This window comes from Ictalurus punctatus, chromosome 3 (assembly GCF_001660625.3).
Source record: "Ictalurus punctatus breed USDA103 chromosome 3, Coco_2.0, whole genome shotgun sequence".
NCBI classification, from domain to species: Eukaryota; Metazoa; Chordata; class Actinopteri; order Siluriformes; family Ictaluridae; genus Ictalurus; species Ictalurus punctatus.
Genome location: NC_030418.2, coordinates 12,177,922 through 12,205,421, shown reverse-complemented (window position 1 = coordinate 12,205,421; position 27,500 = coordinate 12,177,922). Strand labels below are relative to the sequence as shown.

The following is a 27,500-nucleotide window of genomic DNA, read 5'->3' as shown; positions in this document are numbered from 1 at the left end:
CACACCACTTAAATATAGCCCATAATTTCGTCACTGAGATTCCATTACACGTTATTAATAGCATCTCTGCCAGTTGTGCTTTCTAGTTCTTCCTGGTTATGTGAGAAATGATGATACAGTGCCATGCACTACAAACAACGTTTATTTATTTTTTCATCTTAGACATGACAAGCAGCTCATATACAGAGATGCACTGATGCATGCAGCACTTTATTTAAGCCTCGAGTCTTAGCCTTAGCCCGACGTCAGCTGAGGCGTCAGCTGAGGCATCAGCGGAGTCTGAGTGTGCATTCTACAGTACTGTAGACAATCAGAGACAGAAGACTTCTAAATGTCCTATAGAGATGGTCATCCGGGACAAGCATATTTAGTTATTTTAGCTGTTATTTTGTTCATACTGTAGTTGGTCAGAGTACCAGTAGGTTAAGTAAGTTGCTCTTATAGCAGGAATATTATATTATATATATATATATATATATATATATATATATATATATATATATATATTTTTTTTTTTTTTTCTTAACTCATAACGCATTTTTTTTTTCTTAACTCAAACAACCAGAGATAGAAAAATCTCTATTCCTTACTGACTTTCACAAAACAAAATGTCACGTAAAGGATGTATAAATGCTGACTGATTCATAAACATACGAGTAGCACCTATTTTGTGACTCGAGCTACTTTTTCCAAAACCTGCCACTTGCTGCCATACGTAGATGAACCAAGAATGTTAACATGTTTGCCTCGCACCTTTAGGGTTGGGGGTTAAATTCCTGCCTCCGCCCTGCATGTGTGGAGTTTGCATGTTCTTTCCTGCGGGTACTCCGGTTTCCTCCCCCAGTCTAAATACATGCGTTGTGGGCTGATTGTCATTGAGTGTTAATGATGTGTGCGATTGTGCCATGCGATGGTTTGGCGTCCCATCCAGGATGTACCCTGTCTTGTTCCCAGAGTTCCCTGGGACAGGTTCCAGGCTCCAGCGACATAAAATCCCCCCCTCTCATGGATTCAAGTACTTGTTCATTTTTCACAGTCTGTATGTAATGCATATAATTAGCTAGTCAGACTTCTCATTTCAATTATGCTAGCTGATGCTTTTTTCTAGAGTAGTTAATTGGTCCTCTGGGTGAGCAGAAGATAGGACTGGGAAGCACAATGGAGCATTCACTTTCAAGGGGGACTAGCTTGTGACTTTATCGTTTGTCCACATCTGGATTTGGCGTCATTGATTGAACGCCTTCATAGAAGTGTGATTTTTTTTTCCCCACATGGAGATGAGACAAACACATTTACATAGTTTCATCTTAGTCTGACAGCAATCTAATGTAAATCACAGGAGAATTATTGTCTGTGCATGTACACGCATATGCACATGCACACATGGAAACGCTCTTGAGACCCAGAATTGCACGAGGTCATGCTTCTGGTGTGCTGCGTAAATGTGGACAGGAAGCGAGTGTGTTCACACTACAGACATTATACACCCGCGCATTTGAGAGTGCACATTTGCATTCAGTCCTGGGTCCCGGGAGGGACTCCGGGGAGATCCTGCTCAGTAAGATGAAAAGAGCCATATTTTGGGGAGCAGCCAGGGCTTTCCTTTTCATGCTTAATGTAGTGTAGTGATTTGGATGTCACACAGATCACTGATATCTAAAATCCAGACATCCTATAAACCAACAGTTCGTAGTCTAAGTTCCACTTGATGGATAGTGGCTCTGTGACCTGCAAGTATAGAAAGCGTAGCAATATCTATATATGTATTAGGGATGCACCGAAATGAACATTCTTGGCCGAAGCCGAAACCGAATATAATGAAAAACTTGGCCGAAGGTCAAATACCAAACATGTTTTTTCTCGTTTTTTCCATTTATTTTGCCATTATCACCACTGCATAAATTAAATAGTCAAAATGTGCTTTTTACTATTTTGTCTTGCTTTTCAAAGAAAAAAAATCAATTACAAAAACTATAATTTCAAAATATTTATTTAACACTGAACATTTTTTTTTCATTCCAGCAGGCATAGGCTACCAACAAGGCACAATATAACTTTAAATAAATAAATGAGTAAAATAAAAATATTTTGATATGGTCATCTTTGAGCCCCCCTTGAATAGCCGATGTTAGGCCTATAACTGTATGCTGAAAGAATGGAACACTCTGTAGCCTACGACAAAAAAGTGCATCAAAAAGTGCATTGACAAGAGTGCAAAGAATGGTTCTATTCGATTCTATACAGCTGATTATATTGGGGATATATACGGCTCGCCTCCCTGTACACCTCGTGGAGTATTATAGTAGATATAGTATAGTTAGATACATTGTTAATGTTATGTTCCCTTAAATAAATACGACTTTACCTGCTTCCGTACTCTACTCCCTTACGTCTGGCAACTTGACAGAATACTCCGGAACAGAAACAAAATAAACGCCTTAGTGTCCACAGTAAACAATGTCACGGTTATCAACATCCAAAGAGCATGCGCCCGTGCATGTAGCTCGTGCACGCACGCGCCCCCTCATCGCTCCAGGCGCGCTGCCGAAGCGGAGGTCGTGAAATTCACGCATCTCACTCTGGTTGCTAGGCTATTTGGCGCGTAATCAAACACGTCATTGTTCGGTCAAATTTATTCGGCCTTTTCACTTATTCAGCCGAACACTGAAAGTGCTTTTTTTGCTATTTTCGGCTGAATAATTTCGGTTGCCAAACATTTGGTGCATCCCTAATATTATATATATATATATATATATATATATATATATATATATATATATATATATATATATATATATATATATATATATAAATTATTAATTATATAATATATATAATTTTTACACACACACACTTTTAACAACTTCGACAGTAGTATTGCTTTGGGCATAGCAAATTTAGTCGAGAAATGCTCTTGTAGATCATATAATAATTCATCATATAATAATTAATGTAATGACAAATTCAATTATAGTATGTGGTTTGTTGGAGCTAAAAGAGCAAGAGGCTCCTTTATGAATGGCATTCCACTGTGGCACGAGGACAGAACACAGCATGGAATTAAGACGAGAGAAGGAAGAACGGTCCGCTCTGAAATGATACGTTAGTGATTCATTGTTATAGCCCTGGGCCAGGCATGCAAATACACCCACACACACACACAGAAATGCTCCACAGGACTTGGGGTGCATTTTTAATGAGGGTTCAGTCTGGGACTAGGGGAATGACAAGTGGAGAAGAGGAATGATGTGATCTGCGTTCTCTCTCTCAAAAATGCTGGCCTTTATACAAAACTTAAGATAAAGCAAAAGTGTGCATTGACTACCACAGTGAGGAAAACTATTTCACGCTGCACAACTGAGGAGGTCCATGAAGTGAGCATGAACACACACACATTATTGTGTGTAGCTTTTCCTCTGCAGTGTGTACGTGTAAATACCAGTGTGTCGGATGTCACAACGTGGCTCTCTGCTTCTAGCCTGCAACTCACATGCAGCTTCAAACTGTTTAGTGCTTGTAGAGACAGGTTTGCTTAAAGACATTAGACTGAACGGCCGAGCCAAGAAACACACACACACACACACACACACACACACACACACACACACACACACAGAGAGGGGGGAAGGGGAAAGAAAAACAGCCACAGAGTGAGAAATTGGCTCCGTTCACACTTGGTATTAAGAGCCGTCGCGGGTGACCCGATCGCAATCGGACAGCCGAGATGGATAACCGATCACAGCTGGTAGTTTTATTTGACCAATATGTGTCTTCACTGATTACTTGGGATTGCATTTCTTCAGTAAATATATTAGTCCCTTACACATATAGTTCTAAATAACTTGACCCCAGTTTACAGGCGATAATCTCAAATGTATTGTCAAATACCAAGCTTATAATAAAGCTGCTACACAAGCACACTGTTAATATAGCAATTCTGTCAAACTATATGATGTTTCTTTTAACAGTGACATGTGATGATTGAAGATACACTGCTAAACTCAAAATCTGCCCCTTCCAAATCCAAAGCTATTTTAAACCCCAACATCAAAGTCTTTATTGCAAAAAACACACAGTTTCCAAAAGTGTATTAGAACACATTCATACAGTAACAAGCAGAGCTCATGTTCAGAGCAGACACATAAAAGCACCCATATAAGAGGAGACTTCTTGTGTCCAGTATGCACGTTTTAATGTTGAGATTTAATCGAAATAATAAACGTAAAAGGCCCGATCACCAGTCTGTACAGGATTTTGCAGAGTTTTATTATTATTATTTGTTGCGGCCAAAAATGCTTGATTTTATGTTGTTTTTTTCCTAAATTTGTGATGCAACTGAGTTTTTTTGTTGGATTTCTTTTTTTGTGGAAATCTACTCGAGTTGGTGAAATTTCAACTTCACGAAAACGAAGTTTTGTTCGGTCTTTCACGGTGATGTTTGCTGGTAAATGAGACCTTTTAGCTGTACTCATGTTCGATGAATGTCCGTTGTGATGATGTCACATGATGCGTCTTGGCCCAAATCTGCTGAAAACCGGCACAAAATCCTGGAGGGACTGAATTACATGCATCAACAGCGTAGCTGGGCAGATTAAAAGTAACTCGATTCAGAAAGCCTTGAAGCTGGCAACACTGGTGACTAGGTGTTTTTTTTATGCGTTCAGGTACGCATCAGAATACATTGCTTTTCACAGTACAAATGTGTCCCAGACCGGCTGCACAAGCCTGTTTTACTGTAGCTCACTCACTCATCCATACTGCGCACCAGCTCTGGTGTTCCACACTACAGCTTTACTGTACAACACACACAGCTTTACAGAACTACACACCAGCTCTACTGTCTTTCATGTCTACTTTAAGACACAATATGCAGGCTCCACCCTACCACATCCCATAATGTACAGCAGCTTTACCACAGTGCATGCCAACATTACTGTGCAGGCCAGCTCCACAGCAGCGCACAGGAGTGTCAGGCCAACGTGACTGTTCCACACGCCAGTGTTACTGTAATGAGCATCCGCCTTTACTATCCTGTGAGCCAGCTTGAGCTAGGTATTCGTTTTATTATTTTTTTAAAGTTCACCTATTATGGTTTTCCAAATATTATCTTTCATGTAGTGTGTTATAGCGCTGTTTGTGAATGTAAAAACGTCTGCAAAGTTTCAAAAATCAAAGCGCACGACAAACGGAGTTATTGACTCCCAAAAGAAGAACCGATTCTGAACAGCTGAAACGAGTCGTTAGTAATTCCCGACTTACTTCCTGTACTTACCTATGTAGGTCTGTAACAAAAAGCCCGCCTCTGGCCTTTATTGGCTACTCGCAAACAGACAGAGCTGAAACTCGTTATGGTAGTGGGCGTTTCCTTTTCGACACACACTGACAGCAGTAGACCAATCACAACAGACTGGGACATCTGACCAATCAGAGCAGAGTATGCTCTCTGAAAGGAGGAGTTTAGAATGAATCCTTTAGAACGGATCATCTAACGAGTCATTTGTGACACTGGGGGGAAAAAGGTAATGCTGCAATTTAAATTATGAGCACATTAAAGTGTTTTTTGGACCTTGGTTACATGTAAATCAAGTCACATCTCAGTTTTTTTTTTCCTCAGAACACAGAACTCTCACTGTTGTTTTAAATTTCCTTCTGATATGACTCTTTTTTACGTTCATTCGGCTTAAGGCGCTCTGCAAAATCACTTAGGCGCTGCACCTCAGCTTTTTTATGGTAGGGAAAACCCTGGAATGAATAAGTCACAGAGCATCTTTACTGTATTATATGCCATAATTAGGACACCGTATAGCAGTTTTATTGTACTCTATACCAGTTTTAGTGTACATGTAATTAGATTTTATTCCATAACACACTTAATTAAAAAATTAAATAAAGAAAATCACATTTGGGACAGCAACACATCAGCAATTTGCTCACATGATTCCAGAAAGACAGTGATGATCTTAATATTGTGCCAGCTAAGCATGGTGTTTATGGTATATGTGGACTGTATGTAAAAGTGCAGATTTCTCCCATTTGCACACTACATGGTGTATCAAAATCTACATACATGGGGGAAATTAAGACTTTTAGCACAATGTTTTCAAACTTTCTCATACTTAGTTTATATTCTATATATTTTTTTAGATAGCCTTTAAGAATGCCTTTGACAAAAGGAAGGACGTATTGAAATCGTTCTAGTGGCTGGCTCGGTTATACACAGTCCCCTCAGCATGGAGACTTTTGGACACCCTGTATATCTATGCATCTAATTAGTGACCAAGAATCCTGCTTAATTCACAAGGGAAGACACAGAAAAGCACAATCAATCATTCACAGATGCACTCATGAGACAGGATAACAAAACACTTTTTGTCCTTGGGCATACAACACACTCAACAATCTCAGGTAAGTGGTTGTCAAACACAGACATGATATAGTGCGTGTGTGTCTTGACTGGATGAGGAAATTGTGTTGTGTTTCTCAGCGCGCCTGTAGAGGGCGATGGCGAGAAAGAGAGTATGAGAATCACGTAGGTAAAAGAAAGAGCACGATGGAAGGAGATTGCTTGCTGTATATAGATCGTTTCTTCACGTTCGCTAACAATACAGGACCCGGCCTTTGCAGATACTACAGAAGCAATACTAGAACTTTTAATCTGCATTTCTCATTATAATCGTGGCACTTCAGAGATCCTAGCATGCACGTTGTGTTTGTACATGCTGTTCGCCGTATCATTTTCACAAACTTCATAGTTGAGGATGCTGAACTCCCTCATATATTATATTATACTATATTTTATTTATGTATATTATATATATATATATATCACTTACATTATTTATCCAAATTCATTCAACTTCCCTTGTGTTATCTCCACATTATTTCTGAGCTTTATTTTACTTCCATACGTTTTGGTTTGTCTGTAATTGATGAGGAAGGTTCAGGAGAAGCTGTGGAACTAGGAGAGGGGGAGGGACATGAATGACACAGCGGGAGAGGGAAGACTGAAGAAGCGAAGGAAACAAAGGCTGGGGAAGTACAGAACTGTACACAACAATGTGCTGGATTGTGTTCACCAAACTGCAAGCTGGAGGTTTAACTGTAACATTCAAATGAATGGCAAATGTTACCCAAACACACATACTCTCCTTCCAAAACTCACAAGATACATCAACATACACACCCGCGTGCACACACACACAAACACACACAGAGCAATGGTGTGTTGCAGATGCTGCTGCACAGGTTACTCATTGACCAGCAGTTCCTATAACTGCCATGTTATTATGACAAAGAGAGGAAGTAACACCCGTCCTCACTGGCCCATGAACTCACCGTCACACTCTGTGTGTGTGTCTGTTTCATATCCTCTGTACTGAGAGTCAGACAGCTCATGCCCCACACACTCGTCCTGACACACACACACTTCAGATACACAGATCCTCCCCCGTGCTGGGGTAGGGGTGGGCGATGTTGCAAAATTTCTTAATGATACAAGAAACCATTTTTATCATGCAGGATACATATGTAATACAATATTGAGGTTTTTGAAGTTTGGAAAATTGGAAGTCAATTGTATATGACAGACATTATTGTGGAAATAGAGAAGAAGATAAAACACTGGTTGGTTGGGATTATAAAAGAACAAAAGATTTTTAAAAATAATAATAATAAAACTACACTGTGGAGGCATTATCATGATAGCGATCTTATATTGTCCAATCACCCAGCCCCAGTGAGTTGTCCAGTCTGCTATGAATGAGACACCACTGATGACTTTGAATAGGGGAACAGAGGTGGCTACCCTCTGAAGCCACAACACACACATCACACACACCCCTCATCTGCCAGCACACAGAATTTCCTCCTAAAGAGCTGAGAAACAGTGAAACAAGAAGAGGTACTCAAACTTTTTCTTGCTGACCACACAAGTGCGTGCAAGCACACACACACTTTAGACCAAGGCACAGCCGAAGTGACAAAACTCTACATTCCTTGGTATAGATTCATAAGCGCACATGCTCAAACACACGCACACACACACACCTCCCGATCCTGTTCTCTTACCCGTGCAGTGGTTGTTCAGCACAACTGTAGAATTGCAGGCGGGAGCCACACTCGCTGAACCGTCCTCCATTCTCCTTACACAAACACGCGTGTGGGTATATGTATGTATGTGCAATCTCCTCGTGGCTGCACGTCCTCGGTACAAGGTTCCTTCCTCTCTTACTAGCTTTGTGCAAGACTTGTTTCCTCTTTGCAAAACTTCATATATCTCTTTCCTTTTCTACAGACAGTGTAGACAGTGTAGCCTGCCTGCTTTCACTCTTTCTTCCTCCCTCTCTCTCTCTCTCTCTCTCTCTCTCGTACACACACAGCTCTGCACACGTCTGCCTGCGCGCACAAAGCCTACAGAGTGAGTGAGCGAGTACGAGAGAGACTGGCGAGAAGAGGAGGAGGAGATAAAGGATAAAAAAAGAAAATCTTAGTTGGCTCAGGGAGTGGCCAAAACTTTAACCTCTGCCATTCCGCCACGCACTCGCACACGTGTGTGATTTTACTCTGCTCTGAGGGAGAGCAAGAGAGGAACACAGAAAAAGAGGGAAACCACATGGAGGTGTCAAAGTCTTGCCACAAACACACACACACACACACACACACACACACAGACAGACACCTGTAAATCAGTTTAAAAGAAGAAATCTGCTGACTGCCTAACAAACTGTGTTGGTAAAACTGACTCTGCAGTCACATCATATAAATCAACACTTTCAATAAAAAATCGATCAATTACACACATTCCAGATAACGGACATACACTAATCAACAGTTTGCAGTTCGAGACACGTGCACGAATGTTTTATGTCCCCAGGAAATCAAAATTGGAGTTTTGTGGCTTTTAGGATGAATGTGTCAGCCTTAAGGTTATCTATACCCTAGTGTGATTCAAAACAATGACAAAATTCACATTTACAAGGAAATATGCATTAAAATTGTACAGTCTCTCTCTAACAATAATACAAATCAACAATTTTGATGACATCATTCTGCACTTCACCTTAGATTTTCTGTCCAATAAAATGCTCTCCAAAATCTGAAGTGTCCCGTCCCCCAACATTACAAAAATCCATGGTACTAACTGTCAAATATGGCTTATCCTGGGCTGTGAGGTAAGCAAAACACTATTGGCTATTTAAAAAGAGGGAGGAGCCACTCGAAAGGTCTCACCCTGACTAGGGATGGGCGATATGGACTTAAAACAATATCACGATATTTTCTAGTATTTATTGTGATAACGATATCAGTGATGATATAAATATAGTACCATGCACCACTGTTTTTGGCTACGAGTGATATCTGTTATCTTGAGAGCCTCATTAACACAAACATTGTTCTAAAAGTAGTATCGATCGCAATTACGATTTTGACTGCCCACGGTTACATGAACATGATCGACTGCGATATTAATGTTTAAAGTTTGTCCTCCGCTCATAGAAAACGCCGCTGCAGATCAAATCAAGCGCTTTCTAAACTTACAGCCAATCAGCATAGAGCGGCGCAGTGATCACGTCATTTTGTAATGCCAAAACCCGGAAACGGCATTAGCATTTTAGCGCTCGAGCTGCCAACTTCGCTTCGGAAATCATGACACTACAGAGGTTGTCAGGGACATTAAACATTATCACACCGAACAGGAAAAAACTTTGCAGATAAACTCAGTCCTCTACTGTGCGACCATTTCACTCGCATTCATGACTGAAAAGTATTTTGTGCGACTATGAATAAATATTTATTCGCACCGGTGCGAGTGACCTGTTCAGAGTTGTATAATACAATCGGAATAAAAACTACAGGACAAACAAGTGTGATGCACTTGAGAGATGATGAGATGATGCACTTTAAGAAAGTGCAATGAAAATATGTTGTTCCTGAAATCAATGAATAATCGTGATAAATAATCGAGATCTCAATATTGATCTAAATAATCGGGATTATCATTTTAGCCATAATTGTGCAGCCCTATCTAAAAGTAAAACTGATTTTCTATAACCAAACCAGTTCCTGTTTGTACAGGTAACGATTAGCGATAAACTCCTCCTCAGTTTCACCTCCGTCCTCCGCCGTACTTGTTTTCACGCTGCACGTGAGCTGCGAATGGGCCGCACAACTAGGCATTAAATTTCTACCGGTATATCGCAAACGATAAGATAACGCCCATCCCTAACCCTGACTTCCTGTTTCAGTGGAAATTGTGTCAATGGCAACAAATATGGTAGATAAAGAAAAAGGTTATAAATGTTATTCATTAATATTTATCAGAGTGATTACATCATTAACAGCATGTGGTACAGATTTCACTTGATGCTTGCATAAAGTTGTACGGTTAAAACCGTAACTTGTAAGTGCAGACAGTAGCATTAACATGATTCAGTTCGGGACAATTTTATTTGTATAATGCTTTTAACAATGTCACAACCAACTAAGTTACCGGTATCGATAAAATCCACTATCAGTCGACCAACTAGTCCAAAGCCATCTTCATGGTTTCTAAGTGGTACCACCCTCAGTAATCTCATGTATCTTTAGGCAAGGCTCCTCACTGACTACTGTTACTGTGGTTATTACTCTGAGTTTATTTATTTATTTATTTTATTATGGCTTTCAGTGGATATTTCACATGCCATATTTTCAATTAATTATTATCATATTAAAATAAGCGGGGAGTAGAGGAGGGAATTTCATGTGGGTTGACTCATCATTAACATCTATTGCTGCATGCTCCCAATATAAATAATATATTATATCGTAGTTGGTGCCTTCAGGCCCAGAGGAGAACAACTGTCTGCTATTATCAAGCTACAGGAAAAAAACACAGTGCACAAGATGTATATGTGTGAAAAGCAGTTTCAGTTTTTCTCTCCATGGGTACCACTGCATTAGTCTGAATACCAGTGACAGTTTCGTTTAGGTGAGTATTTTAATTTATTTAATTAATTCATTAATTAATTAATTAATTAATTAATTACTAAAAATGACAGCTAGTATTGCTCTGCTCACCAACACACAACATGTGCATACAATATGTGCATCTGCCAGCTTAACCCAACTAACGACCCTGTAATAACCTGCACCTGGTTCAAAACACATCCCCTACACATCCTGTGACCCTGAGGCTGTGGCCACACTCTATGAGCGTGTCTTTGTGTGTGTGTGTGTGTGTGTGTGTGTGTGTGTGTGTGTGTGTGTGTGTGTTAAATCAGACCTTGAGAATGCAGCACAAATGTTTATTGTGCGTGTTTACATGCAGTCAGCTCATACTCACGATCACGCTGTACTCAGCTGAAACCTTTCATTAATCTGACTAGTGACTGAACAACAGCTTTTAAAACAGAATGAGACACTTAGACTGTGCTAATGAAGGAGAAGAGAGGGGGAGAATTCTTTCCGCAAAACACAGTGCCGAAATGAAAAGAAAAAACAAAACAAAACAAAAAGCGTAAAAATTGGTTGGGGTGAAGAGGAATGCGAATGAAGCTACGAGGCAGACACCTCATACAATATCTATAAATAATATAAGATAATAATAATATATATAATTTTCTAGACTTAAATTAAATAAAAACCTAAATATAAAAAATTTCAAATGATGCTGAGACATCTGTTTGTAACAAAACGTGCTCGTTTACTTTAGCGCTTCAGTCAGTCAAACAACTCAGTACAGCCTGAGAAATACTTTATTTCTTTTACAATTGTAGTATACCACAAGCATATAAAACTTTGAAAGAAATACCAGTAGGATAGTAGCCTAAATAATATGTTAAAAACCTAAACATTAAATTAAATGTAAACGCAGCTGGTGACATGCCTGGAGATGGATCCTGAGATTTGTAGGCTAGTGTTTGCCCGTTTTCTTCACAGAAAGCCGACATATGGCTTCATCCAAATTTATTGGTTCACCTCTCTTGTTAGGCACGAATCCAAAATGTTCCCAGATCACCAATGTAACATTTGGTTTCCCGACAAGATCCAACGCAGCGGCAGAACCCGAAGTGATATCGCTGTTTGACAAGAGCATTTGGTTGACAAAGCCTGTGGCTTTGGAGGGCAGTAGACTGCAGGATGCTGAAGCATGAAAAGAAAAAGGCGTGTGCAGAAATACGTAAAACGTGCCGTGCGCACGTTACATCATTACAAAAGAAAGAAATACCAGAAATTGGTTAGTTAATTGCCTATTAACAAGGTCTGGAATGGTTGCAAAACTGAAGTCAGGACTAAATAATCCTAACAAGTTATTAGCTGTAACTTAATCTAAAATGAAAATAATACAATTATGCAATCTACAAGTGCAGGTGCTCCATGTTAAACAGTGGAGATACTTATCGAATTCCCGTATAACAGTGTAACCCTGATAACTGATAAACAAATTCATGTCTTGCGATTGAAGACAATCATGGCTTTATCTGTTTGGCAGCACGGACAACGTAATCTAAGATGCAGCAGAGAAAGTGTTCTGCTCCAAAGAATTATTAAGGTGATATTGACTATTAATGTTCGTATAGAACTACCAAAGTAGCTGAGATGCAAAAACGTATTTATGAGATACAACACAATTTTTTTTGTAAATATTTTCTCAACAGACATTTAAATAATTTTCCAGCTTGATCGCCACTGCTAGAGTTGGAATCTCTCAGCGATTCCCAATACAATGGTCAATTGTCCCAAACCTACTGGCATGACCCATTAAATTTTTTTTTTTTTTTTTTTTTTTTTTTTTTTTTTTTTAAGAATACTGCCAGACCAAGACCACAATACAATTAAAAAACACAACCAATGCATCATGCAGTAAAGCATGCATGTATTAACAGAACTGATATTAACTGCAATAAACTCTTACTGTTTTATAACCAGATCCTACAGTAGCAAGAAAACACACATTCCTCACACAAATAAACATTAGACAAAATAATTAAAACTTTCCATAAAATTTAGGAGAATCTATTTCTATTCGAATGAAATATAATTCTCATTGGAACTACTTTTTAATAATACGTTCATAATATTCCCTCTTACTCATGACTACCACTGAGTACCGAGACCAAAGGAAAAAAGTTTCACGTGTCTGAAACAGTTAGAAATTTGCCAGGAATTTAAAATGGTAATTTGCCAAACCTCTCACAGCATCTAAACTGCACTAAGCATCATAATAACTACAGTCACAGCGCACAGTAAGTTTACAGTGAAACACTGTATACAGTGAAAACCACCTTATAGTGTAAAATATGAAGGTGAATTGTTTAAATAAAGCAACAATGGCCATATACGTCTGCGCTCAAAATATCACTTACTGCATGTGTTATTCTTTTTAGATAGTTATTCTCGCTTAACTTCATAAAATGGTGCCAATAATTCTGGAGGACACTGCAGCTGTATGCTTAAGTTTTCTTGGTTATGTAAAATCCGCTCTGAATGATTTGGATCGGTTAGTGGAGACTACATTCCAGTGTGATTTCACCATGTCACACTGACACACTTCCAATGCAGTAATGTACTGAAAGTAGGTCAAAAGCCACACATGGAGACCCTCACACTCCTACTGACACAGATACAGTGTGTTATAGCACACAACCACTACTCTCACCCACCCTATTCTCAGCACACTGATGGATTGGAATTAAGAGATCTTTTGTAAATAATGTGTCATAATCGAGTACCATTGTTCCGCTGCAATTATTTCCGTCCTGTTAATAGAGGTGCACGTGTTTATATATACTTTGGAGACATAATATACAATTATACCACGGTGCGGTTAAATGCTCGAATCAGATTGGTCACCTCACAGTATTTTTGTATAAACGCACGGCTCGGACAGTAGTTCCAGCTGTAACGTGAACGACAGGTTTATATTAATATGCTAATATGTTACTGATCCAATATTACTATGATCCAACATTGATAATATACACATTTTTTTGTTTTTTTAATTTATTTAACATTTATGGAAGGAGTCTCAGTTGTAAGCACTTTGTAACAGTTAAAGTTTCCCAGCTCAGGAAAGTCTTCAGGACGGAGAGTTTAAGGGTATTCTTCTTTTTCTATTTTTTTTTTTTAAAGAGAGATAGAGAAATAGAGAGCGCGAGAGAGTGAGAGAGACAGAGAGGTAAAATAGGAGAGAACGGAACTAACTTGCTAACAATAAACCGTTAAAATGTGCAATGTATCATTCATTAATAAATTAAACTTTGTAATCATTGGCATCACTAGGGCTGCACAATATATAGAAATTATCAAAATATTGCAAAATGTACATATCGCGACATGTATATCGCAAGGTTTTGCGATAAGTGAATGATTTTAATATTTCAAAAAGTTTTAGGGCGACACAGAAACATGAACCTGAATTTTGGTTATATCATTTTCAGTTTTTAAATTATACACACACACACACACACACACACACACACACACACAGTTGTGCCCAAAAGTTTGCATACCCCTTGCAGAATCTTCTAAATCTTAATATTGAACAGGATAATTGGTGTAAATTGGTAGTATTTTGTCTTCTGTGAGACATGTAACTATCTTATTTAGCATCTGAAGGGCAGTACTAAATGGAAAAAAAAAGACCTTTAACAAAATAACAATTTACACTGATCATCCTGTTCAAAAGTTTACATCCCCCTGGTTCTAAATGTATCGTGTTACCTTCTTGAGCATCAGTGAATGTTTGCACCTTTTGTAATAGTTGTGTACAAGTCCCTCAGTTGTCCTCAGATTGAAAAGATGGATATTAACATCATACAGCCACTGCTGGAAAGGTCAAATATGTAGAAGATGCTGGAAAAGCAAAGAATGTGCAGGACCTGGAGGATTTTTCTGAAGAACAGTGGGCAGTTTAACTGCTCAGGACTAACAAGGGACTCATGAACAACTATCACAAAACATGAGGTAACAAACACACAATATTAAGAATCAAGCATATGTAAACTTTTGAACAGGGTAATTTTTATAAATTTAGGTAATATCTTGTCTTGTGGACTATATGTAAACATGTGTTATTCAGGATATTACTAAATAAAAAATAACATGGGATTTTTATGATCCCTCTAATTTTGTTAAAAGTATTAAGATTTAGCAGATTCTGCAAGGGGTATGCAAACTTTTGGGCACAACGTGTATATATATATATATATATATATATATATATATATATATATATATATATATATATATATATATATTATATATATATATATATATATATATTATATATATATATATACATACAGTGAGGGAAAAAAGTATTTGATCCCCTGCTGATTTTGTCCGTTTGCCCACTGACAAAGAAATGATCAGTCTATAATTTTAATGGTAGATTTATTTGAACAGTGAGAGACAGAATAACAACAAAAAAATCCAGAAAAACGCATGTCAAAAATGTTATAAATTGATTTGCATTTTAATGAGGGAAATAAGTATTTGACCCCTCTGCAAAACATGACTTAGTACTTGGTGGCAAAACCCTTGTTGGCAATCACAGAGGTCAGACGTTTCTTGTAGTTGGCCACCAGGTTTGCACACATCTCAGGAGGGATTTTGTCCCACTCCTCTTTGCAGATCTTCTCCAAGTCATTAAGGTTTCGAGGCTGACGTTTGGCAACTCGAACCTTCAGCTCCCTCCACAGATTTCCTATGGGATTAATGTCTGGAGACTGGCTAGGCCACTCCAGGACCTTAATGTGCTTCTTCTTGAGCCACTCCTTTGTTGCCTTGGCCGTGTGTTTTGGGTCATTGTCATGCTGGAATACCCATCCACGACCCATTTTCAATTCCCTGGCTGAGGGAAGGAGGTTCTCACCCAAAATTTGACGGTACATGGCCCCGTCCATCGTCCCTTTGATGCGGTGAAGTTGTCCTGTCCCCTCAGCAGAAAAACACCCCCAAAGCATAATGTTTCCACCTCCATGTTTGACGGTGAGGATGGTGTTCCAGGGGTCATAGGCAGCATTCCTCCTCCTCCAAACACGGCGAGTTGAGTTGATGCCAAAGAGCTCCATTTTGGTCTCATCTGACCACAACACTTTCACCCAGTTGTCCTCTGAATCATTCAGATGTTCATTGGCAAACTTCAGACGGGCATGTATATGTGCTTTCTTGAGCAGGGGGACCTTGTGGGCGCTGCAGGATTTCAGTCCTTCACGGCGTAGTGTGTTACCAATTGTTTTCTTGGTGACTATGGTCCCAGCTGCCTTGAGATCATTGACAAGATCCTCCCGTGTAGTTCTGGGCTGATTCCTCACTATTCTCATGATCATTGCAACTCCACGAGGTGAGATCTTGCATGGAGCCCCAGGCCGAGGGAGATTGACAGTTCTTTTGTGTTTCTTCCATTTGCGAATAATCGCACCAACTGTTGTCACCTTCTCACCAAGCTGCTTGGCAATGGTCCAAGCCCATTCCAGACTTGTGTAGGTCTACAATCTTGTCCCTGACATCCTTGGAGAGCTCTTTGGTCTTGGCCATGGTGGAGAGTTTGGAATCTGATTGATTGATTGCTTCTGTGGACAGGTGTCTTTTATACAGGTAACAAGCTGAGATTAGGAGCACTCCCTTTAAGAGTGTGCTCCTAATCTCAGCTCGTTACCTATATAAAGGACACGTGGGAGCCAGAAATCTTTCTGATTGAGAGGGGGTCAAATACTTATTTCCCTCATTAAAATGCAAATCAATTTATAACATTTTTGACATGCGTTTTTCTGGATTTTCTTGTTGTTATTCTGTCTCTCACTGTTCAAATAAATCTACCATTAAAATTATAGAACGATCATTTCTTTGTCAGTGGGCAAACGTACAAAATCAGCAGGGGATCAAATACTTCTTTCCCTCACTGTATATGGATTTTACACATTTATAGCATTATTATATCGCATTTTTCTCCAATATCGTGCAGCCCTATTGCTGTGGTCCAAGTAACACACTCCAGACCATGTTGTTATGTCTTTTGTGTGTTTTTCCCCTATATAATGGACAGAAATATGATGTTTAGTCTAGTATTTCAGTCTGCAGCCCAACTGTACCAGTGCCCACTTTGTGAAGATCCTAATTCACTATAATAATGATGATGTCCGGCTCACAGTGTCACTTGGTGTTAATTGGTCTTATCTGCAATGACATGCCTGATTAGCGTCCACCATAGTTTAAGACTTTTAAAGGAGTTGTACAAAATGTTATTGTCTAAGTGTAAGCTCTCATATCCAGTGAGCTTCATATCTAACCGCCTGCATGAGAAAAACCTTTAGCTCCACGATAGTGCTGCTCTCTGCATCAAAATATTACCAGACATTTTCTTTTTCTGCTCACGGACTTCACACAAACTTAAAGCATAACACATACCTGAATTGTGATTTCAGTATTCGAATACAGGCGCCTCAAATAGTTAAGCGGGTAACAGAATAACCATGTGCATCCTTAATTATTCAGCCTGTCATATTCCTTTACAACTGGTTAAAAGGTTTAGTATTTGAATGTGTTTAAATATTAGCAAAATAGTTATGCTGCCAACGACATTTTAGACATAGAGTTTTTAACTATACTTCTAGAAAATGAAGAACAAAGAATGCAACTCAAGTGTATTTAGCTTTTTTTTTTTAAAAAAAGTTTCTAATCAATTTATGAAGCCACTGTAAACTTTAGCGTTACATATTGTATCGTAATTGTAAAATGCTATCGTATTTTGTGCAGGCAGCTAGCTGGTTTAATTGTAAACATTCAGTTTGAATACATTTACTCTCAACTACAGACGCTGCATCCATTGATTCCGCCATGTTCTCTTACTGACACGCCCACAACTTGGTAACTCTGCGTTCAAAGACGTTTTACCACTCGTAATTATGACTTCGTGGTGGCCTTCATGTGCGTTCAACTCGTAAACACGATCTTTTCGACATGACTTGAACACAGCCCTATGTACTGCACTAAATGCCAACAGAATGGCATTTGAAATTCAGCCACATGAACAAGAACACTAGTAAATTACTAATGTCATTTAAAAAATATGCAATTTGGACACCTCTTTCATCATGGGAGACTGACACGGTTATATCTTTATACAAATAAAAGGCGAGTAATGTAGTACATGGACTCTAAAACACCCAAATGTGGTGTTTTAACTTCAAATGCAAAGTTTTTCCAACAGCTCTGATTATTTCTATCTTGAGCACTGTAGCTACGTGTAATTAAAACAGCCATTAAAGTCTCCCGCAAAAAAAAAAAACAACCTCTTATTGCTTGCTTCAAAAAAACAAGGTGATTTTACTACACAGTATAAGAAACCGCGATATAAATGAGATTATTTGCTAATATTGGTGTTAGTTAACGTTTTTATTTGTTGTACTGCATTAAAAGTTCCAAAGAGCAGAGTTTTGTTTAGCTGCAATGCTCATGATTTCTACATTTGAGGAAATGTGTGTTTCAATGTACAATGTGAAAGATAAGGCTGTTTCCTGTTGCTTTAAAGGGATCATATGATGCTTTTTAATGTTTTCCTTCTCCTTTAGTGTGTAATGTGTCTGTTTGTGCATGTATAAGATTAGCTAATTTACACAGCTCATAGTCTCCCACAAAGGGATTTATTCTACCTAACAGAACACTGCTCCAGACCTGCCTAAAACGCCTCGATCCAAGTCCAGATATTATTTCCAAATGTCTGCAATTTCACAATTTGAAATATCAGCATAAATGTCACCATTATTATTATTTTTTAAACTGTATTTTATGTTGTCACTTCAGGACAAAGTTGTTACAGTGAAGAAGACAAAATTAAACCATTCTAACATCGCATCTGAAAGGTAAGAGAGTTACAAAATAAACACTTACCATTGTGAAACGTTCTGCTCAAATCGTTCCTGCAAAGTTGGATCTGACTGACCTGCTTGTTCATCCGCATTTTCAGAATCTGACTCGGGTGATTCATCAGCTTAAATAAGCAAGGTGATCATTTTAGCCATTATCGTGCAGCCCCGGTGATACAATTATTCAATCAATTAGACATAAATAGTGATTGTCTAGGTGTCTTAGAGAGACAATGGCACTATTTTCACTGTGTGTGTGTGTGTGTGTGTGTGTGTGTGTGTGTGTGTATATGTGTGTGCGCGCGCGTGTTCCATAGTGTGTTTACACTGAGCCCACGTGACAAGGAATCTGCTTTATGAAGCATGATGTAGTGTACAAGTGACCATGGCGTTATTGCATAGTACACTTGGAGTTTCTTATCTGTTAAAGGAAGAAAGACTGGAAAGGATAGACACACAGATCTGTTAGATCTGTAGGAAAAAATGTGGTCAGGCGTGTGGGTGTCATGAGTGAGTGAGTGAGTGAGGTGATGTGTGTGCCCTCAGGGGCCACTTAGGCTGAGTCTAAACTCTGTGCAGTACAGTGTACAGACTCAATCATCAAACACCTGACATGGAACATGAGTACAGATATTCTGAGCTGTTGATACATGTAAAACATGCACACAGGAAAAAAAATAAAAAAATACATACATCATTTCAACAGGGCATCCAGAGCATGCATACACACAAACCCATACACACAATCTACTCACATCTGTCTGTGTAATTACCACACAGGTCCTAAAATGCTGGATTCAAAAATAAATATATAAATTGAAAATTTTACAAATCCCTTCACCACGAGGCCCGTGCCACATCCTGCATCCCAGCATGCCTCTGGTAAGAACTGCACTATCCGCTTAACCAGTTGGCCACAGAGTGGAAGGAACAGTCATCTCTAAAGTAGAAACTGAGACTCGTCAGTGGCAGAGGATGACGCACTTGAACAGACACGATGGAAAGACCCCACAGAAAAGACTGAGACAGAGAAAGCACCAGCGCAGAGAGGATGCTGCCTTCAAAGTAAAACCCGCCACGTTCTCCGAAAAAACACACTCACCGCAACTGCACGCAACTGATGGTGTCAAAGCCGCGGTGCGGTTCTTCTCAGTACGACTGCTCTCAAAATGAATAATATGCCTACAGCGGCATGGACAAGTGGCTTTGAATCACCTCCATTACAGCTAACTGCAGCTACATTACAAGTAAAGAAGCCGAAAGGTTGAGATGATAGGAGTTTGTGGTAACACACACACATGCACGCACACACTGGATGCATTACTTGAAAGTCTATGCAAACATGTAATTTCACAGGGACTGTTAACTTTTTAAATTCTTACACTGCAGAAAAACAGAAATGGGTTTTCAATTACAGGTCACTGAATTTGACTGGTCACGAGCTTTGATTCGAAAGCAGCGTAAAAATTTTAAGTAGCTCTGTGCTCAAAATCATGATCTGGTTCATTATTCCTGGATGCCTGATTCTGACTCTACTAGTGATGTACACGAGTGAATTCTCGAGCTCCTAGAAAAGGGACACCTCCTTTCCAATTACGCTTTCCAATGGCCAGACCACACCTTGGTTAAGGTCTACAGCACAGAACGTAGCAGGATTCAGGAACAAGAAGCTACAGTTACTGCTTCAAGGTGTGCCACACCACCAAAAAAATATATATGAGGCAACTGGAGTGTGTTGCGAAAGTAAATAGAGAGCTTGGGGGTTTTCGCCCTGATTGCTTTATAGGAGAGAAAACCCAAAATGACTATAAGATAACTAGAAAAATTAGAAACTGTCAGCGCAGATAAGTAACCTGCATGCAACCGAACTGATTCTCCAATCCTTGTTCTATTAGAATCAGGCACTTTGTCAGGATTTCATTTATTCATTCATCTTCAGTAGCTGCTTTATCCTGGTCAGGGTTGCAATGAGGAAACTATCCCAGGAACACATCCTCTATGGGAGGTCAGTGTACTATTTTTATTTTCTATCAGTGTTTAAGTAGTTAAAAAAAAAAAACAACACATCAGACAGAGTTACATATGAGCTTAGTTCATGATGTCTCGACACCTTAAATGTATCACAATCAATATGCAAATTATAAGAAATTGACGTATCAAGAAATTGACGTAAGTACTGGAAGTATTTAGCCAGTGTTGGTGAGAAACAAAACACTGGTTGTTCTAGTCTACTTCAATAGGCTTAGCCAACATATACAAACTGCTGAGAATATATGATGGTGAAGACTGAAAGCCGGACACTGAAATCCCACTAGTGTTTACCTGGGACATAAGCAAGCATTTGAGGTGGCAGTAGAAAAAGGGGCCATATTTGTGCATACTCGTCGATCCTGACGATTTTCATGACGTTTTTATAATGGGGTGTCGAAATGTATGCAATTCATTTCAGAAGCTTTTTGAGCATAAAATTTGTTATACTACAGTACATTTATTATGTTAATGTTTTAAAAATGACACGTTTAAGGGGTACTTAACACTTGATTAATGGCCCCTTTCTACAGTGCTCAGGGTGCTCAGTCAGAAAAAAAAAAAAATCCATGCCTACACTTTCTATGGTTTCATTATGACTCACCAACACCTCCTTCCGGATGACAGTAATAAAAAAAAGAAAGAAATTATGGATTAACCTCTAAAAATAAGTGAGGAGAATGCTGATGATAATTAAATAATAGATGGATCAGGATTTAAAAGCCAATCAAGATCAATGACTAACATCTTTTTAGGATTCTGTCTTTCTTCACCACTCTGTCAGTGTGTTCCTGCTGACTAATGGTTTTTGATGGGACATGCTCGGGCCTGCGTGAAGTGCTGAGAACTCGCTGCTAATCTCTAAAAGAGTCACCCAGCTCTACACCGCCATCTTTGCTTGTTGGCTCGAAGGCACGGTGCCAATCACAGAGTCACCCTTGTATCTCTGCTTTAGGGTTTTTCTCAGACACGGTCTTACGGCTTTAACGCTTTTGTAGAGATGCGACTTTTACGTGCATTTGTTTTTGTGTCGGAAAAAGAGAATTAGACCGTGCAACAACAACAAAAACTTCTTTTCAACTTCTAATAAATCGAATGTGCATACAAATATAGAATTATTTCCACTACAGGATGCCATTTAAAGTAGAGCTGCAACAATTTCATCATACGTCAATGTCATACACGCGTAACATGACGCTTGGATGACGGCATTGGAAGATACCCAGACGGCTTTGGAAGATACCCAGAGTCACCAACAATGACTTTCTTCAGTTTACTGTTTATATACTTAGTTTAATTTATATAATAGTAATTATGCATTATGCATTTTTATGGCTGCACAAAAAGCACTGAATTAAACTACAATCCTAAATGAATAACATTCTGATGTGTGTAGGTATTGGGTTCTTTTCAGTCTTGTATAATTGGACAAACAGTTGTGTAAAGTTTTAGTCTGAAGTTTATATTTGTTTGAAGATTTTATTTTCAATAAACAAAAAAATGGTACTGAAAGTTGCCCCCCGATTAATTGTTTAATCGAAAAAATAATCGGTCAACTAATTTATTATGAAAATAATTGTTAGTTGCAGCCCTAATTTAAAGACACAAAAGAGTTGCATTCAGCGGCTTTCAAGGATAAACACACAGACCTACACACGGTCAGGTTTGCCTCATAAGGAACCAGCAGAGAATTAGGTGACACAGCCAGAGAGAAAGAGGGATCAAGTGAGAAAAAGAGAGAGAGAGAGAGAGAGAGAGAGAGATAATGGAGACAGTATTTAGGAGAATGTCTCAAAGGCATCCGTAACGACTCATACTGTTCAAAGTCACATATCCTTAAACATCAATCTATTCCCAGACACGAATTCTTTTTAGACTTTTATGCTCTCCAGTGGGCTGGGCTGAGAATGGTTCCTGCGGCTGTAACACAAACCTACAGAAATGAAGCACTAAAAGCTGTTTATATGACAAAAAAAAAGTCAGGGTCAGAGCAACAAACCCTGAACCTTTTATGTTGTTCTCATCATATCACACATGCACCATTAAGGTCGGAAAGCTTTTTTGCTGCATCCTGTTGCTAGCTGAAACACAGACGCATCCTGCCCCCCATGTAGAACCCCCACAGCCGGGTAGGTGTGCGAACGAGTGATTGAGTGAACGAGACGCCCACTGCTGCCCCTCTTGGCATCATCGTCTACATTCCTGCTGTCTCTGTTTCCAATTAGCCAGGCACAGTGCAATTGCAGTGGGACTGAGAGCCCAGGAGGCCCGAGTCGAAACTGTATTAACAGCATTATTACTGTAACATCCATTACAGTCCTAGCATTCTAGTATATAAATATTATTTCACAGTAAATAGAGACTAGTTGCTTAAAACTGGCATCACCTAAGGAACAAAATCAGTGCTATGAGTTCTACTCGGAGAACAAGAACAAACTAGATTAAGCAGTTGCCAAGATGATATTTTTATTACAGAAATTGTTTAACTATTAGCAGGATGTAAACTGATGTAAAAGAGTTCCTGGTTTAATACCAGTTCTATCACTCTTGAGCAGACCTCTTTTGGCAACAGAATTTGCTTTGCTTTCTGCTTTCAGTACTGAGTGTTTCATTCATAATTACAGAAAGGACGTACAGTTCTAATGTTTATGTGAGTAAAAGAGGTAAGGGACAGCCGCACGGCAGAAAAGCCACGCTATGTTATTCAATCGTGTACCTGCTCACACTAATGTGGATCTGTCCCTCAGAAAATAGACAGCATGCGGTAAAACACAACTTGGCTTGCTAGAAAACGAGCAGTGTGGCGTGATCTACACGTACCGTTAATAAGATATCAAAAACATTAGCTATTTGTGCACTGCCACCACACTATTTTTACCACAATATTTACTGTACTTTCGTGTACTGATGTTTATGCTGATTTGTTTCATTAAAGTTCAGTTTACTTGATACCCAACACTGAAATTTTTTCCCAAAATTTACAACATAACTTGCTTGATTTTAGTTTAAGGGGGGAAAAAAAGTCAATTTCCATCTAAATGGATGCTGGGAGCATCCAAAATTTTCAAAATACTGTGCTATAAAAGTTTCACCCCCATGTTTTATATAATGGCCTTGATCTGAGAGACAGGTCGGTGTACTATGTCTGCCAAACCGATGCACGCAATTCTGCTTTCAAATTAGGCCAAACTATGAAACCTTAGAAGTCAGCTATTCTTACGCTTTTGAATGAGGCAGACCAAATTCTCGAGAAGCCTCATCTAATCAGCCCTTTCAACTAGGACCACAGGTGTATACAGCATGTTGAATACTGTGATGTACTCTACATGGCCAAAGGTTTGTGGACACCAGACCATTACACCCACATGTGAGCCTTCCCCAATTCCCCCATTACTGGAACTAAGAGGCCCAAACATGCTCCAGCATCAAAGTGACCCCGTACACAAAGCCAGGCTCATGAAAACATGGTTTGCCAAGGTTTGTGTGGAAAAACTTGAGCAGCTTGCACAAAGCCCTGACATCACTCCTACAGAACACCTTTTGGAAGAACTTAAATGCTGACCGCGTACTAGACCAGTGATGCAGCAGACACATGAGGAAAAATTAAACGAGCGTGCCGTAGTTACGTTACGGATCGTTTTAGTTTAAACTGCGATAATGTTAATTGCAAACATTGTGATTGCGTTTTAAAACGTAATACAACAACGGGCACCATGACATATACCATTTGAAAAGGTGCATCCAGCAGCCTCCATGACAGGATATGAAATTTCACAACCAACAATAACTTCAGTTTTAGCTGGGTAAAAACTGGAGCGCAAAAGGCAGAAGGAATGATACACTGAATATTGTAGTAATTATATCTGATTATTAGGTAAGTCATTTTATCAAATGATCAAATCGATTCATTTTACAGTCGTACTAGCCTATTATTTAGAGTAAAAAAAACCTTTTCATTTGAGGGAGGAAGTTTGCGTTTTGAGTGGTATTTGCACACCCAGTCATCCAAGTGGCTATATGCCATTGCAGTAGACACGTCATGCGGTGTCAAGCAGGGCCGGATGATTACTCGAAAAGTAATCCAAACTGAAATTCAGAACCTGTAACCGATGTAATTTCGTTTTTGTTATCCTATTACTACTTTTCCTTTAAAAACATACTACCGTGTGTGTAGTCACGTGACTCCACCCCCTCCACTCAGCGGAATGGAAGCAACATGGAGGCGGACTCAAACACAGAGTCAACTGAGCAACAGGGGCAGCTTGTACCAAAGAAAAACACAGTGTCCATCGTTTGGACGTATTTTGGCTTCAGTAAAAAAGACACCGAACAAAATGACGTCAAATGTAAACATTGCAGAAAAAACGTTTCAGCAACCAAAGGTAATACCACCAATCTGTTTCAACACTTGGAGCGCAATCAAAAAAAGAGTGACAAGTGCCCAGGAACAAGTCCCTCCACAAAGCAGGTGTCAATAACACAAGCATTAAAAAAAAAAAATGTTACACAATATGAAAAGGATTTAAGTAGATAGAAAGGAATAACTGACACCATTTGTTACTACATGGCGAAAGATATGGCTCCCATAACTACAGTGGAGCTCAGTGGGTTTAAACACCTCGGTAAAACTCGACAGAAGATTGCCATTGAGACCATATTTTTCCCAAACTGTGCTCTCCAACATAAACAAAACATGTCGTAAAAAGATAGCTGCTGAACTGAAGTCTGCACTTTGCAGCCACATCTGATCTCTGCTCAAGTAGGACAATAGTTTATATAGTTTAATAGTTTGTGTTAAATAGATTAAAGTAGTTTAATAGTTTGTGTTTCCTTCAATTATTTTAAAATCACAAAGATAAGAAGTCCACACTTTCATTAGAAAAAATAAATATCCCACCTTTAATAGTTGAGCATAATTTACAGTACAAACCTTGTCACTAAACTATGAGCAGAAAAAAGCGCCAAAAAAGCCCCCCCAAATAATAATTAATTAATTCTAATCGAGGTAAAATGTTCAATTAATCGAGATTTTGATTTTAGGTCATATCATCCAGCCCTAGTATTAAGGTTAACGATTATTAATCGACTAATTGATGATTCATTTAAATGACGCTCGATCATGGGAATTTGTGTGAAATGGCATCCCTATACTAGACCTTCTCACCGGATATCAGCGATTAGCCTCACTAATACTCTTATAGCTGAATGAGCAAATCCCCACAGCCATGCTCCGAAATCTAGTGGAAAGCCTTTCCAGAAGAGTGGAGGTTATTACAACAGCAAAGGCAGGATGTTCAACAAGCACATACACGCATGATGGGTCAGAGTTCCTATATTATATCGTATAGTGCATCATGTATCATATCATTATTAACACATGCCTAACCTAATGTGACATACACCTTCATTTCATCATAAGGAACACCCAGTGCAGCCGTTGGCCCATTTGGAGGTGTGTCCTAATTATGGCAAATATGTGCTTTTGGCACACATTCCATAAAGAGCTACTCGCACTCAGTAGGACTTAGCAAAACTGCCTTCACAAGGACGCTGAAGAAGAAGAAGTACACTTCTCACACCACACCTTTAAGCCCCATTTCTGACACATTTTAGCAGCTCAATGCTAGACACATGACAGCTCTAAGACACGGGGCCAATGTGCGTGCCATGACGTAAGTCAGGAAGTGACCTACATGCCTGACCTCCAAAAAGAGGCTTTTCTCCAACTGGGTCACACCTAGCTCATTTCAAGTAATAATATTTTTCTTAGCATTTCATCAAATGTGAAAGGAAAGGTTTATTTATCGTTCCTCATTAGGTTTTTCCACAAACACCTAATAAAATCAGAGTTTGTCTGCTACTAAATGGATTTGGAACGGCTGTTACATAACACCATGTGTTTTAACTATATATCCACTGAGCCAAACAGAAGTCCAAATGCATTATGTAGATCAAAGTGCAAAGCATTCAATCATATTTATATACACAAACTACATAATGGTTTGGTTTTCCAATAGGCCTCATTCACCCTGGCCATTATAAACTGGCATCATGTTCTCCAGTCCCAAGCGGAAAGGATGTGTACACAGTGCACACACTGAACAGCTCCATATATCGATATCAGTATCAGTGCTCATGGAAAGTCCCCAAAGCAGAGCTATATACTTATTTATTATGCTGTAGGACAGGAGCTAGCAAGCACAAAGAAACAATTTGTAAAACATTACAGAGTATGATTTAAATAAAAGTTTAAATATGTGGCAGCCTAGGAAATCCCATCACACAGTGCGTGATCGTTCTTGTCTTTCTGTCAGCATGAAACACATCTAAAGCACAGAGGTGACCGTGTCTGGGGTTCTGATGGCTGTTTAACGTATTAATTCATCAATGTAATTCATCAAACAACAATCAAATGTTTCAACTTCCACTGGAATTCACAAGTATGTTCATTATTTGTAAAGACACAACTGCTACAACTGCCTTTAATTAATGGTTCAGCAGGTTTAAAATACCTGTACACACAAGTGTTCCCTGTTTGTCGAGTGACATGAACGCACTTATGCATTACTGGCAAGTTAGCCTAGTCTAATTATTTTGGCAATCAAAGGATGATGCTTGATGATG

At 39.0% G+C, this 27,500-nt stretch overlaps 1 protein-coding gene across 3 annotated transcripts in view; it reads right to left on the bottom strand.

Moving 5' to 3' along the window:
- The window catches only part of LOC108263481 (EMAP like 4), a 109,769-nt gene that overhangs the window by 46,286 nt on the left and 35,983 nt on the right, over positions 1 to 27,500 (bottom strand). Inside the window, exon 1 of one of the 3 annotated variants that reach the window (XM_017464302.3) lies at positions 8,068 to 8,422. The exons of 1 other annotated variant lie outside the window; for it this stretch is intronic. In XM_017464302.3, coding sequence (XP_017319791.1) covers positions 8,068 to 8,137 — 70 coding nt within the window. In that variant the 5' untranslated portion in view covers positions 8,138 to 8,422. Of the gene's footprint in view, positions 1 to 8,067; positions 8,423 to 27,500 lie in introns of those variants that run through there. One more of the 3 variants, XM_017464300.3, reaches the window with a different exon arrangement.